We start from the raw sequence: 15,011 nt of genomic DNA, 5'->3' as shown, positions 1-15,011 counted from the left end.
ATTTCATTTATCCTCACAATGACCCTTGGAGGATTTTAACAGATGAGGAAACTGAGGTCCAGAGAGTTTGGGTAATTTGCTCAAGGTCACCTCCGTGGCGGGTCACCCTGCTGGTAAGTTTTGGGGCCAGGACTGAGCCAGCACTGACTGGGCTGCAGAACGTGATTTCTTGAGCACTGCACATAAGAGATTAGACTTACTCTTTTATGATAAAGGTATTTGTGCTAATGGTACTGATATTTTATCTGTTCCAATGTGAAGGCAGTAAACCAGGAAAATAAAAAAGCTCAGACTCTAGTTATAGGATGTAACTTCTTGATCCTCTGGGAATACTACTTCACTTTACCAGACTAGCTTCTACCAAGTTTCTAAAGACTCTCTCCTAGAGAGAGAGAAGTAAGAAGAAAAGTACCACACATGAATCACTGTTGAGTCACCGGGGCTGTGTTTTGTCAGTGGACTTACATAGTCTCTAGGCCACACGTCCACTCTGCGCAGCCGACAAGTAGAAGCAGTACCTTACATGGGCGACAAACCCCTTTCAGACATACTGTTGCACTTAATCCTACAACAACCCCAAAGTGGGGGTGGCTAATCGTGAACCCATTTACAAATGAGGAAAGGGAGACGTGTGCACGGTGTGTGTTGCCCACGGCCGCTGGGAACTGAGGGGCAGTAACCCTAGACTTCCGATTGGCCAGTGAGCACACGGAGGCTGCGCACCCTCCAGCGCCAGAGTCCAGGGTCCCTGGGACATCTGCTCTTTGCCTAGAATTTCCTATCTCAACTTCCCCTCTTGGTCAATAGATGTTCAACTAGAAGGCAAAACTCTAAATACTCTAGTTTACAAAACAACAGAAGCACATTTCCAAGGGAACCCCAAGGTACACATCAGGAAATGACAAGTCATCTTAGTAAACAGTAACCATTGACATTATCTTATTTCACCAAACTTAAGATGCTATTGATTCTAAAATGCACCATTATTTTATGCCACTAAGAAAGAAAAGTAATCCCACTTAAACAATGACATATCGATTTTAAGATGCATCCTGATCTCAGATATGTTAAAATGTGTCTTAGTATTAATGAAATATGGTAATTCAAGACCAGTTTTCTTCAGCTGGGAGTTACAAACTTAGAAGTCACTAGCTTATTAATCTATCAGTATTAACTAGTAGTAACGATGCTGACCGCTGGGACTGTTAGTGGGAGGACAGGAACAAAGATGAGCGCACACCACTTCTGCCATCCACAACTTTCATATTGGGCCCGTCAAGGAAAATCCCAAGAGCCAGAAAGTGCTAAGCTCTCAACAGCTCCTTGGTAAAAGCAGCTGTCATACAAGTGAATTTCCAGGTATCCTTTGTCTCCTCAATGTCAAAACAAACCAAATTATAAAACACACAGTTCCTTTCCTAAAACTTTTGTTTAAGAGTTTATTTGAGCCAAACTGATGATACATGAGGTCTAACAGTTAAGTTCGCGAACTCATCCTAGAAAAAGTGCTACATACCTCACTGCTAAATATCACTACAATCACCTTCAAAGTACTCCCCTTGGGAAGCTATGCACCGACGCTAGTGCCTAGTCCACCCTTCAAAGCAATTTTGGAACTTTCTGGAATGGCCATCAGAGCTGTCATCATATTACCCTGATGTCCTCTTCCTTTCAATACTTCCTTTATCTTCAGGTAAAGAAAGAAGTCATTGGGGGCCAGATCAGGTGAGTAGGGAGGGTGTTCCAGTGCAGTTATTTGTTTACTGGCTAAAAACTCCCCACAGACAGTGCCCTGTGAGCTGGTGCATTGTCGTGATGCAAGAGCCATGAATTGTTGGCAAAAAGTTCAGGTCATTTTCATCTAACTTTTTCACAGCCTTTTTAGCACTTCCAAATAGTAAACTTGGTTAACTGTTTGTCCAGTTGGCACAAATTCATAATGAATAATCCCTCTGATGTCAAAAAAGGTTAGCGACATCGTTATGACTCTTGATTTGGACTGATGGAACTTTTTTGGTTGTGGAGAACTGGCTGACTTCTATTGTGCACTTTGACACTTTGCTGTCACACCCATTGGCACACCCATGTTTCATCACCAGTGATAACATGGCCCAAAACATCGTCTTGCTTCTCCAAAAGTTCCTGGCAAACTTCAACTCTCCTTTGCTTTTGTTCATTGGTGAGCTCCTTCAGGACTGTTTTTTGCACACACCTTTCTCATGCCAAGATTTTCAGTTAAGATTTCCCTAACTGTTTCTCTATCAATGTTTACTTGGTCTGCTATGCTTCTCACAGTCAGCTAACAATTTTGATGCACAATTTGATGAATTTTTGCAATGTTTTCATTAGTTCTGCTCGTTACTGGCCGCCCTGACCTCTCTTCATCAGTGATGCATTCTCTCCCCTCAGAAAAACGTTTAATCCATTTGTACACTGCCGTTTTCTTCATTGCATTATCCCCATAAACTTGGACTAACATGTCCCTGATTTCACTTCCACTCTTGCCAAGTTTAACAAGAAATTTAATGTTTGTTTGTTCCTCTAATTCAAGCTCAGATATTCCCGCGACAGCACACAAAAACTCACAACAATGAACGCCCTCAGCAAGACAACACCACACGTCGACAGGAACACAGCTGTGAGGCACTGATATACCAGGGTTATGAAAGCTTACTGGGCTGTTTGCTCAGCGCTGCCCATGTCAGCGCACGACGGCAAGCTCGTGAACCTAACTGTCAGATCTCATATGTCAGAAGCAAGACCTCAAATGCTCCAAACACTCAGTTCTTTTGGACCAAACTCTGAGCAAGTACTTGGAGCATCAAGGTGACAATTTTTTGACACTTTCATCTTTTTTGATGAAGAGTGAAAGAAGGGCGCTAACACTGACCGAGTATATACCATGTGCAAGAATTGCCCCAATTCATATAAACAGTCACAGTGACTTCTCAACATAACCTTATGCGTTAGGCATTATTATGCCTGTTTAAAAGATGAAAAACTGGGGGCTCAGAAAAGCTAAACAGCTGGGGTAAGGTTAATCGAGTTGTGCACGGCTGAATCAGGATACAAAGCCAAGCCCATCTGTCCCCAAAGGCCACATGCTTTCTACTGGACAGGGGACACAAAGCATGGTGCACAGAGGCTTCTAAAAGCTTGAAAATCACTGCTAGGCTAAATAGAAGTCTGGAAGGCTGATGGACTTAAACTTCATAGTAAATAACAAAAACCCCTTCTGCTACAGGACACCTCACTCCATTTGGGAAACCATCTAATCCGTAGGATGGCTGCTGATTAGAGGTGATTTCCTGGTACAGTCCTAGCTGCACGTAGGGATTCATCTAAAATCTACCTGAGAAGACAGCTTAACCAGCCACGTAGCTAGCGGTGAAGATAAGAGGTGAACACAAATAACTACACTAAGAAACAAAGTACGCAAAGGGCCATCATAACGAGTATCCTCGGAACTGTGATAGTCCATTGGGGAACCAGCTCCCAGCCATAGAGAGATCGTGTGATGGAGGAGACCTGGGAGGTGGCGTCTGAGCTGCACCTTGAAGGGCAAGTGGGTATGAGCAGGAAGAGAAGGAAGGGGGAAGGAGTCTGTGAGGAGTAAATGCATGAGGCAACATTAGGAAGCGGGACTGCTGGTTTGGCTGCAGCAGAGGGCAACAGTAGGAGAAGTCTGGAAAGGTAGGCTAGAATTGGAAGGGTACTGAACCCCGAGTAAAGATGGTATGTATGTGAATTCAGCAGGGAAACGAGGAGTCACTCACGCATTTTGAGCAGGAGGGGAACCTAGAGCAACAGCGTGGTTGTCTGGGAGCAGGGTGGGAGATGCCCTCGTGGGGCCTGGACCAGGGACAAACGGCTGGCCAGAAAGCTGGGGCCAGAATCCACGTCTGATGCATAAGAGCTCACACTCGTACCGCAGCACAGAAACAGGATGTGAAATGGCTACTAGTTCCAAAGGATTTAGGGGAAACGAAAAGAAGGCAAGAATGTCAGGAAAAAAGTAGAGACACTTTAGAACAGTTGTCCTCAACCAGGGGCAATACTGCCCCCACGGGGCGTGCGGTATTGTCTCGCCACTGTTTGGCTCCATCACCGGGAGGCGGGTGTTGCTGGCACCTGGCAGGTGGAGGTCAGGGATGGGCTCCATGCACAGGACAGCCTTCGCACAAAGAACCATCGAGCACAAAAGAATCAACAGTGCAAGGTTTAGAAACAGTTTTAGAACCGTAAGAAAACAAAAGTGGTAAATGTTATAGTCACCACGTGGCTCATGAACCAAAAAGGCAAAGAAACCGTGGGACTTGCTCTGTCTGCACAGACTACAGCTCCTTTCCGCACTGTTCATTCGCTCCTTTACCCTACCGCTATGTGCCCCCGCTATACACCAGGCCTGAGAGGCACTAAGATTATCAGGACAGGCATGGTCCTTGCCCTCAAGGGATGACCACCCAGAAGGAGGGCAAATGTGTCAGAAACATACACGTGTCTGAAAATACATGTGTGTTTGTACATATATGTGCAGAAAAGACTGGAAAGGAATGCACCAAAATATTACTAATGGTCATCTCTAACTTGGAATTATTTTTCTTCATATTTTTCAATGAAAATATGAATGTAAAAAGATGGAAAAATGTAATGTTCTTCTGTGAACGTGTCCTAATTTCAACAGAGGTCTGTCCTAGGGCCATTCTCACCAGCTGCCCCAGCTCTGCAGTCTGCTGAGAGGGAGGGGAAGAAGGTTACGGAGCTACGGAGCAGAGGAAGGGCTACCCTGCTACTGTTACACTCGTTCATGTGGACACACAAAAACCTGTCCTTCATTCATTCAATCCTGTACCCACTATGTGTCAGGCATTGTGAATGGAACAGACAAAAATCCCTGCCCTCGTGGTGTTTATATTCTAGTAAGAAGAAGCAGGCAAAAGAGTAAATAAGTAAAATATAAAAAATATGTGCTATGGAGAAAAATACAGCAGAGAAGGCGGCTCAGGAGCAGGTGGGAGGGTTGCAATCTATATAGGGAAGTCACAGAAGACCTCCCTGGGGTGACATTTGATGTCTGAGGAAGGGACATGGAGAGCAGGGCAGGGGCGGACAAAAGGCAAGATGCAAGCCCGAGGCAGAAGCGTGCCTGGTGGGCTCACAGACGAGCAGAAGGCCAGCCTGCTACAGGGAAGGAGACCCGATGAGATCGCAGAGGGACCAGATCAGCCAGGCCAGTAAGCCACTCTAAGGCCTGCCTTTTCCTGCGTGAGATGGAAGGTCACTGGAGGGCTCTGAGGGAAAAAGTGACGTGACCTGACCTGCTTCAATAGGATCGCTACAGCCGACTAAAGCGCAGAGAGCAGGTAGGGGGCCTCTAGTGTTATTCCAGGGAGAAATGCTGGTGGAATGAGCCAGGAGGAGAGGAGTGGACGAGGGGAGAAGTGGCCAGTGGTCGGGAATTGTCTGAAAGTAGACTTGGCAAGATTCACTGATGGACGGGATGTGGGGCGGGGGGGGGGGGGGGGGGGGCAGAGGGAGAGAGGGAGGGAGAGAGGGGGAGAGAGAGGGGGAGAGAGGGAGAGAGGGAGAGAGGGAGAGAGGGAGAGGGAGAGAGAGAGAGAGAGAGAGAGAGAGAGAGAGAGAGAGAAATGAACGAATTAAGAATGACTGCAGGGTTTACGGCATGAGCAACTAGTAGAAGGATGAGACAGAGAAAGCTGTGCAAAGAGCAAGTTTAAGGGAAAAGGTCAGAAGGGCCAGCGGGATGCCTTTTAGAGCTCCTAGAGAAGATGCTGCTTAAGCAATCGGATGTGCCCGTCTGAAGGTCAAGGGCAAGGAGCAGGCAAGCGATGAAAGTGTGAGATTAGCAAGAGCACAGCTATGGACAGCCATCAAAGGTACCTGGAAAAGAGCAGAATTCTGAGGGAAGAAAGGAAAGCTGCTGCAGTGAGGGAGAAGGGAAACCAGGAGAGGACAGCGTCCTGGCAGCAGGTGAGGAAAGTGACCACAGATGAGGCAAGGACGCAACTGCCCACGGCAAAATGGAGATCCTTTCCCATCAGCTCTTTTCAAATTATATTCAATAGGGCTTTAGTAGATACGTGTGCTTGGCAACCTGGGACCAAAGGGGTGAGTTCCAGTAACTTCCAGATGGTGCCAGTAGTCTGGAAGGGGGAGGGCTGTGTGCCTGGAATGCGAGGCTCTGGGGACAAAGCGCTCAGGGAACTCCTCGTCCAGTTTCTTCCTTCGCCAGCTCTCCATCTGGTCACACACAGAAGGAAAATACCCTGATGGTGATGGCAGCATGGAGGAATGTTCCAGGTGCCCCTCAGAGGAGCCAAGTGTGCAGCCTGAGCAGGGCAGGTGAGCACTTCCTCTCTTGGGTCTACTCTGGGCCCGGACAGCCTCCTCCGGCTGCCTGTTCTTCCTGCACTTGTGCTCTGCACGGCATCCCAAAGCTGCCGCGGCGTGCACGGTCCCGAGATGGGTCTTACACACAGGCTATGGGAAGACACAAGACTTGAGAGGATTTGGAATACTGCACACTTGACATCTGTCTATAGGAGAAGTTACCAGAACAAAAGCTACTTAAGTTCAGGAACTCTGCCTTATATTTCCAGCACCTGGGACATGTCTGGATCAATTATTTGTTAGATGTCTAATTCAATTATTAACAGAAAATCATTAAGGATGGCATACTTATTAGGCAAAACAGGCCTCCTTCTAGCAAGGAACATGCTACATAATTACAAAATTCACTGCCCTAAGAACAACAGTATCAGATACTTAGCTAGCACCTTTCAAGCTCAGGCAGTGTTCAGACAGTTTTGTTCTGAAGATGCAGAGGAGAATAAGACAGATGTGAAGAAGAAATTTAACAAGAACTAATAACTACAGAGAGTTACAGAGGGTGGTAAGTGCTCCAGAGGAAACACACAGGAGCAGAGAGTGCCTGGGGGCTGGCAGCATTTCTGCACAGCAGGGCCTCTTTGAGGCTGAGACCTGTAGGGGAGGGCGGAGCCTCTAGCACGAAGAGGGGCAGGAGCTGTGGGGCGGGACAGAGGCAGCTGCTCACACAGCATCATGTACACCCACGTGAGACCAAGGCGAGGGGTCTGGGTTGTATTTTAAGTTGCAGTAGAGGTACGGAGGGTGTTCTCTGGGAAGTGTGGAAACTCCCTGTAATATCAAGAATGATACACAAAATCTGTAGGAAGCCCCATGTGAAGAACTCCATACCTGACACCTCTGAAAGAAACACTGGGAGGTGAGGTTAGGAGCACGGCTGAGGCAGGTAGTCCCTGGACTTTGGCAAGTTAAAGGACCCGCTATAACTCCCAGATGAGGTGTCACCCTCATTCTGTAGAAGGGCCTATACCTGGGAAAGCAAGTGGGTCCTGGCTTGTCAGCCTGAGGACGGCCTCCGTCAGCATCAAGCCAGCAGAGGAGTTTGGTAGAGCTGACTCAGTGAGTTTTAAGTGTTTGAATTCCAATGCCTTTAGGTGGGAATGCAAGTTTGCCACAGGGAGCTGTCCTCTACTCACCATTGCATTATAAACCCTCTCCTCTTCCCTCACCCGTTGGATGACCTGCTTGGTGCCTGGGGGCAGCTGCAGGTGAGAACCTGATAGTTTTCCCTTCTCGCCCTGGCAGACAGACCTGGCCTAGAGGAAAAAGGAAAACTCTCAAATCTGTTCTTTCTCTTTATATCTAAAGCTTATTTTAGATTTGATTTTACAGAGGTTACCTTTTTAACAATAAGAAAATACAACATATCAAGATTTTGCGTGGTTTCCAAACACAGGTAATGTATCGGCATCTGCTTAGTTAAAACAGCTCCACTGAGATGGGGTGAGCAAGACCCCTTCCCTCTCAGCCAGGGACTTGTTCAACCCTCAACCCTACAGGACCAGATCAGAATCTAACTCTCCTGTTGACAGTGTCCCACTTTTCCTTCCCTTCGTGACAGCCAACCCTGAACATTTGTCCTCTCCCATCAATGGTCATTCCACAACTGGGACTCTCGATTCCCATGCGTGTAATGATCAAAATGACATCTATGCCTGATTGGACATGGTGGGTGTTCACGAGAGTCATTTCCTTCGAGAACTGACAGCACATGCTAACATAAGCAGTGGGTGTGCTGTTCATGTCCCATCTAAAGCAGCCTCCATCTGTAAATGTGGAGCAAGTCCACGGCAGGGGCCAAGAGCTCTAACTGCACTGCCATTGGACCCTCATCACCAGCGCCCTAATAGCTAACGCATCTTCAGCCCCGCGAAGTCCAGCTTTAGTGCTTTCCGTACACTAATGCTCACCACCTCCTATCTCAGCAGCGGTATGACAGAAGTACAAAGTTACTATTTCCATTTTACAGGTGAGGAAACTGAGGCACAGAGAAGTCAGGTAAGCTGCCATAAGGTTGCAGAGCTGGCTCCCAAGTGCTGGTGTTCACACCTAGGCAGTCTGGCTGAAGTCCTAGCCTCTGCTCTCGTAGCTCCCCACAGCCTCTTGTCGCAGGGATTATCTGGCTAGTACAATCTAGAACCCTTCCCCTATTCACCAGCTCCTGTTTCTGAGAGCAATACAGCATTTTCTAGTTCTAAATTTATATACAAAAATCTCTTTAAAGGTTTAATACTTTGATTGCAGCTCTTATACTTTAAATAAGATTTGTATGAAATATTTAGTTAATTTATTGCTCAAATTTTCCCAGGGGAAACTTCTCAATGAATATGGGTGAGATATATACTCTGAGAGGTGAGTTTAGGAAAGGACTCACCTGTACTGCAGGTCCCACAGCAATGACAATGTCCTATCATGTCTGGGTATCTGCTGGAGAAAGACTGGGTGGGTGCAGACCCAGGAGATGCCGTACGTGCAGACCCAGGAGACGCCGTACGTGCAGGCCCAGCAGCAGTGACTGAGCCCAGAGCTCGGGCTGCTCCCCTGCTGGCCTCAAAGCCCGGCTCCCTTCTGAGGGCAGAGTAAGGCTCAGCAGCCAGCAGAATTACACGGCACCAGTGTTAGAAAAGCTTTGTTACCATTTTTTTTTTCTCCCCCAGCAGGACTCATAGCAAAGCTACTGATTGAACATTCCAGATCATTCTAAAGTGACCTTTGGAGGCTAAAGTTTGTAAACCAAGAACTTTTAATCCCAATGCCTTTTCTAATTTAAGCACAGCTATCATTTCCCAGACCTCGGGAAATCCACTCCTGACCCTTTATCAATTAGTCAGAGGAGACTAATCTTTGAGGAGTTAGCATTTCTGGATTCAAGGAAGCTGTAGAGGAGAGAGAACTAGAAACCGGTTTATGAACAGATTTTGGGTGCCTCCCCCCCGGAACTCAGGCAGCAGTCCTGAAGTCACCCGAAGTTGGAGACAGAGTCTTGCCGTAATCCTCAGGAGGCTGGCTAACCACAGAGGCCCCTGCCAGGCCAGCGCCCAAAGCCAGGAGCACAACCTGAGCCTCCAGCTTGACCACAAACCCTGCCTGCAAGCCCACGATTTGTGAAACAGTAACTCTGTGAAAGCAGCAGGGCTGGAGCCCCGCCCCTCCGGTGGGAACGCACCTCCTCTGATTGGCTGCTTCCCCACCCCCAGGCCTGGTCCACAGCAGAGGGATTTCCAAAACTGAGCCAGCTAAAGCTATTTAAAAACGACAGAATGTTAGAACTGGAGCCTGAAAGGAGCCTCTAGCAGAACCTAATCCACGGTCCTCACTTTATAGAAGAGACAACTGAGACCCCAAGGAGAAGCTACAATGCACCCCCTCCCACGCCTATAAACCTCCCTGGAGAAAACCTCAAGAAAAGATGGTGATGCAAAGAACAGGATATACATACATGCAGGATGAGTTAGTTCTTTAAGAGGTTTGGAGATTTTGGGATGCAAAAAAAAATTCTGAGAAAACCCCTGTGCCCTAAAGGGCTGCACTGCTGCCAGCCAGTGCTGTACTTGCTCAGGGGGGAGCCCCAGCCACGGACTGGGCTGGGTAATGATTATAGTCAGCATGGCAGCCTGAGTCTAGATTTCCTGAAACCTTGTGCATGGTTTTTAGAGGGTCAGGGGACAGTCATACCCCCACCCCACCCCGACCCCAGCCAGTTTCCAAATCACCCAGGAGGATAAAGAGTTGAGAACACCATATGGGTGGAGAAGCAGGGAACAGAGAGACCAACTTTAGAAAGTCTAGAAGAGGGTTCATGCAGCACAAAAAGACGCAACTGCAACCGCAGGGACAAAGAACTCAGGAAATGCTACCACAGCAGCCAGCCTGGTGGCCAGACAGCGAGCTAACGGGTCAGACTGGGATGGAGGGGGCGGAGGTTTAAATTTAGCCAGGTAAACAGAGCTGCTGGGTGGAGAGGGCCTGGTAGGGGCAGGGCCATCACCTGCTCTTCTCACTGAAGGGCAAGTCCAGCCAGAACTGTACCAAGCAGCACATCCGCTGTAGGGACAAGTTGGCTTTGGGGACACCACCGACATATTGACCAGGGAAGAGGACCAACTGCTCCTCAGAGACGGGTAGAAGGTTATTTTTACTTTAAAAGGTGGCTCATATGAAACACTATCAGGTCTTGTCATCTTTATCACAGTATCTATTCCCAACCTGTCTGCTGGATTTTTCTGGACTTCTGGATGCAGTTTGAAGACACTCCATAGAAAACAAGAGAAGGATGCCCTGAGGTGAGGGTGGGGAGCCCCCACATTCTCGCCTCACTAGGGGATTTTTATATCGATGGCTCTTAGGAGTCTCGAGAGACCTGAAGGAGTTATAAAAACCACCTCCACCACAACCCCTGAGGATTGTGTTCAGGTGGAGTCTGAAGACCTGTTTAGAAGGTTCGGGAGATAAATGACAGGCAGTTGGAAAGGGCGCTAGGGAGAACAAAATCAGGAGAGTGAACAGGAAAGCTTTTGTGGACACTGGTTTTTATTTCACAGAAGGCAAGGACTATCACTTCACATAAAAAGTTCCTCCCCTGCTAGAGATGCCAAGCCATGGCAAACCAGAAACCAGCAGAACTATCCTAGAAGTAAAAATTAGAACAGGCTAACACTGGTCTTCTGCCCTCTTGAAGAAGTGCAAACACAAAATCTTTCAGCTGTCACTAGAGTAAGAGAAGGGTGAAATAAGCAGGTGAAGACAATCCCAGGTTTTTCCATTTCACAGCATATGGCTCCCAGCAATTTGGCAATATCCCTCTAACTCAGGGGTGTCCAAACTTTTTTCAACGATTTCACCAAGGGCCATATGCGGTAAAATACACAAACAGCCGGGCCACTCACTCGAGGTGAAGTACGTATTGCCTCACCTGGTTTATTTAAGTAAACTAAATATATTTTTGGAATTTGCTGCGGGCCAATTAACAATGGACTGCGGGCCGCAGTTTGGACACCCCTGCTCTAACTTAAGCTTTTGGGATAGAAAATGTTTTAGAAAAGGGTTGCTTCAAGCGCATAAAGACACCCTTGGAGATATTACAACCACCAAATGTACTACAGAGAGGACTGGTTTCAGACAGCCTGTGCAAACACCCGTACACATACCCTGCCTCACATACTCATACACATAAGAAATCATAGCCTGGAAAACTAGGAAAGCCATGGGTGGCTCCCCTTCCCCTGGCTGGCAGACCCCACAGTGTGTCACACACCCACTGTCCAATTTTCTTCAGGACAAGAAGAGGAGCTGTTGCTTGAGGCTCCCCTTAGCTATTTATCCACACATTGTCTCCTTATGTCCCTTTGCTGCATTCACCTCCTACCCTGGTGTCAGCCCTACCTGGGCCTTGCAGGGGACAGACCTGTCTTTACACCTGCCTCTTTCCCTGGGCTGCTGGGCCTGACAGCACCACGGAGAGCCTGGATACATCGCTCTTCTCACAAGGACGCAAAGAGGTCTGTCAGCGTCGCTGGTCCTTGGGAGGAGACACACCTGCTTCTTGCTATTTATAGCCACAGACCTTTCCTGTCAGAGACAACAGACACTATTTTGAAATGGAGGAAAACCACCACTCAGCCTCTCATGGGTTGGTGTTTGCCAGGACTTGTGTGTGTACACCTGGACAGGCGTATGGGCACAGACTCGGGCCGGTACCCAACCACCCATGTCTAGGGCTGACAGTCTTGCCTTTCATACATAAACCCCACATGTCAATCAGATAGCAGCAGGAGCGGCAGACACCAGGAAAGGGTCCTTGGGTTTTCTAAGGGTGTGCTCACTGCTCTCGCAGCCCTGTGCTGCCTTAGGGCCAGCCACCCATGTGTATACACAAGTGCTGATGTGTGGCCGGGTGTGTGACACTGCCCCACTGACCCAGAGGTTTCTGCACCCATACTGATGGCATGGCACAGATGTCCCATCCCAGCTCTGTCAAGTGGGCACATTCTTGGTGACCAGAGCAGTTCAGGGGATTGGTAACATGATCCTGAGCTTTTCTCTTCCAGGTACCAGGCTGAAACTCTGCCCAGGATGGTAGTAAATGAAAGCTGCTGCCAACGTGGCTAGGTGGTAAAAGCAGCTTAGAAGGTCCGGGAAAAAGTGGAGAGCAAGTCCCCCATTCACAGCTGAGCAACCCACCCCAGGCCACAGCCACCTCAGCTTCCCTCTCTGTAAACAGAATCAGTTATGCCCCAAACTGAACGACCTCTCACAGGGATTTGCAGGATGAAAATATCTAGGAAAGGTGGGTCTGACTAGAGTGCATGGTTAAATATCCATGAGGATCCTCGAGAAGATGGAGAAAGGTCACTTCCCACTTCTCCCAAGGCAGGGACGGATGAGCATAAGGAGCAGAGGAGCAATGAAAGAAAACTGAAAACTTGGAACCCCACTCGGGGCTTGACCTGCTCCGGGCTCAGGCAGGCATTCAGGCACCAGACTAACACTGCTATGGGGTTACAATAATTCAGATGGAGTCCTGCCGTCTGGCTGATGCAGGGCGGACCGCTAGCAGAGGATTCCAGCTGGGCCTGACCAAGCCAGGAAATGTGAGCGAGAAGCTCGGAGGGGCTCACGCTTCTCGGACAGGAGCAGGCAGGGCCCCGGGGCAATTCTTGAGCACGGCCGAGAGAGGCAGCTCCCTGGTCACCTCCTTGGTCGCCCAACCCTCGGGGACAGAGAACTGCGAGCGCCCGAGCGGTCGGGAAGGGCGAGGAAACTGTACGCTACCTGCCGGCGGCCGGAGCGCGCCCCGCGCGCCGCACACTGGCTGGAGGCAGCAGCAGCCCCAGCTTTGTTCGCGGCCGGGGGCGGGGGATCCCCTTCCCCTTCAGCGCTCCCTGCCCCCCACCTGACGGGGCTGCGGCCGGCGCTGAGGACCCCGCTCCCAACCAGCTCCACCAAGTCTCCTCGCAGAGAGCAGGGTCCCGCTCCCGGGGACCGAGCCCCCGCGGCTCCCAAACCCAGTCGGCCCGCGGGCGCCGAGGGGGCGGGAACCGGGAAGCTCTAGGAAGTTTCGGAGGCCGAGCCGAGGAGGGGCGCCTCCAGGCAGCGAGGCCAGGGTCCGGGGGCGGCGACGGCCCGCGAGCGCCCCTTTCCCGCAGTGGACAGCCGGGCGCTTACCTGCATGTCCCGCCGCTTGTCAGGCCCGCGGGCTCCGGTTCCTCCAGCGACGGCTGCGCTGGGTCCGCGGGGGGCCACGGCGGGCGGAGGCGCGCCGGGCGGGAGCCTGGGAGCGGCGGGGGGCCCTGCCCGCTCCTCTCAGAGCGCGGGCCGCTCGGGCCGCCGCACCGGACTCTTCATCCGCGGCCGGGCGCGCTCCGCTCTGGGGGTCCCGCCGAGGCGTCTGCCGGCCCCCAGGTGCTGGGCCAGCCTCCGCGGGAGCGCGTTGCCCCGCCCGGGCGGCCCCGGCCCTCGGAGTCCGCGCTCGCCCCTGCCGCCGGGAGGGCTCCCTGCTCGGCGCCCGGGACCCCGCGCTCGGCCCGCGGGGAAGTCGCGTGCGGAGCCCGCGCCGCGCAGAGGGAGGCCCTGGGCCCAGGGCGCCGGGCTCGGGCCCCGCCGTCGGTCGTCGCTGGGCTGCGCGCTCTTCTGTGGAGCGCGGGACCCCAAGAAGTTTCGGCCCAAGTCGGCTGCGGGCGGGCGGCAGCCGCGGCTCGGCTCGGAGTGCAGGGCGGGCGCCGGGCGAGCGGATCCCGGGCCCCGCCGCCTCCGCCCCGCCGCGTCCGCCCCGCCCCCGCGCCTGTTCCCCGCCCCTGGCGGCCGCGCGGGCCCCGCTCTCTCCTTCCCATCCGCGAGCCCGCGACCCCCACACCGCACCCTGGGCTCCTCCCAGGCGCTGGGACCGTGACCTCCGCACCTGCCCCGCCGCCCCGGCGGACTCGCCTTCTCCCTCGGCCCTTCCGCGGAGCGGCCTGAGCCTCGACTGGAGGTGCGAATGGGGAGCCCCCGCCCCCGATGCACGCCGCCCAGCCCCCTCCTCGGCCAAGCGCACCCACCTCCTTCTGCTCCCGAACTCGACTCGCTGCTCCGAGAGGACCATTGGCCTCCAGTAAGCCAGCGGCCCCCACGGACGCCCGCGCTCCTGCCAGGAGTGCACACCTCAGTGGCTGCGGAGCTGGAGGCTCTGAAAGGGGAGTTACATCAGGAGCTCTTATATTTACATCAAACTCTTGCACGCGCTGTATCCTCCTTTGAATTTCCCCCAGAGCAGTAGAGTGATCTGTTATTTCCGCTTTACCAACCCAAGTCATTCCTCTCCTGGTCCTGGACTTTTTCTGCAACACCCAGCAAAGAGATCTCTGGGAGAGGAAATTTGATGGGGGTGGGGGGCACACCAAGAAAAATATTTCCAAATGGGAAATGCGTTCTCTCATCACTTAGTTGACAGCTTTAGGACTGAATTATTCATCTGACGCTTTATGGGGAAAACCAAAGCAGAGAAAAATGGCACCACCAGTCCCTAGTCACTAAAGAGAGTCAGTGGCCTGAAAAGGTCACTAGAGTCCAGATTGTGGCCTCAGTTCAAACTGAAGTTTAAATACCTTAATTGAGATTCCCAAATC

General features: G+C 51.1%; 1 protein-coding gene across 2 annotated transcripts in view; it reads right to left on the bottom strand.

Annotated features, from left to right (window-relative positions):
- Positions 1–14,095, bottom strand: part of WNT5B (Wnt family member 5B) — a 113,642-nt gene extending 99,547 nt beyond the window's left edge. For both annotated transcript variants that reach the window (XM_019711328.3, XM_019711327.3), the window contains exon 1: positions 13,573–14,095. Coding sequence is in view for 1 of the 2 variants with exons in the window: in XM_019711327.3 (XP_019566886.1) it covers positions 13,573–13,578 (6 nt within the window). In the remaining variant the exon portion in view is untranslated. The remainder of the gene's footprint in view (positions 1–13,572) is intronic.
- Positions 14,096–15,011: the final 916 nt, after the last annotated feature.

The sequence above is a fragment of the Rhinolophus sinicus genome, chromosome 1 (assembly GCF_057876585.1).
Source record: "Rhinolophus sinicus isolate RSI-liver-muscle chromosome 1, RSI-T2T, whole genome shotgun sequence".
NCBI classification, from domain to species: domain Eukaryota; kingdom Metazoa; phylum Chordata; class Mammalia; order Chiroptera; family Rhinolophidae; genus Rhinolophus; species Rhinolophus sinicus.
The sequence above is the reverse complement of the archived record's forward strand: the minus strand, read 5'-3'. Positions and strand labels throughout refer to the sequence as shown.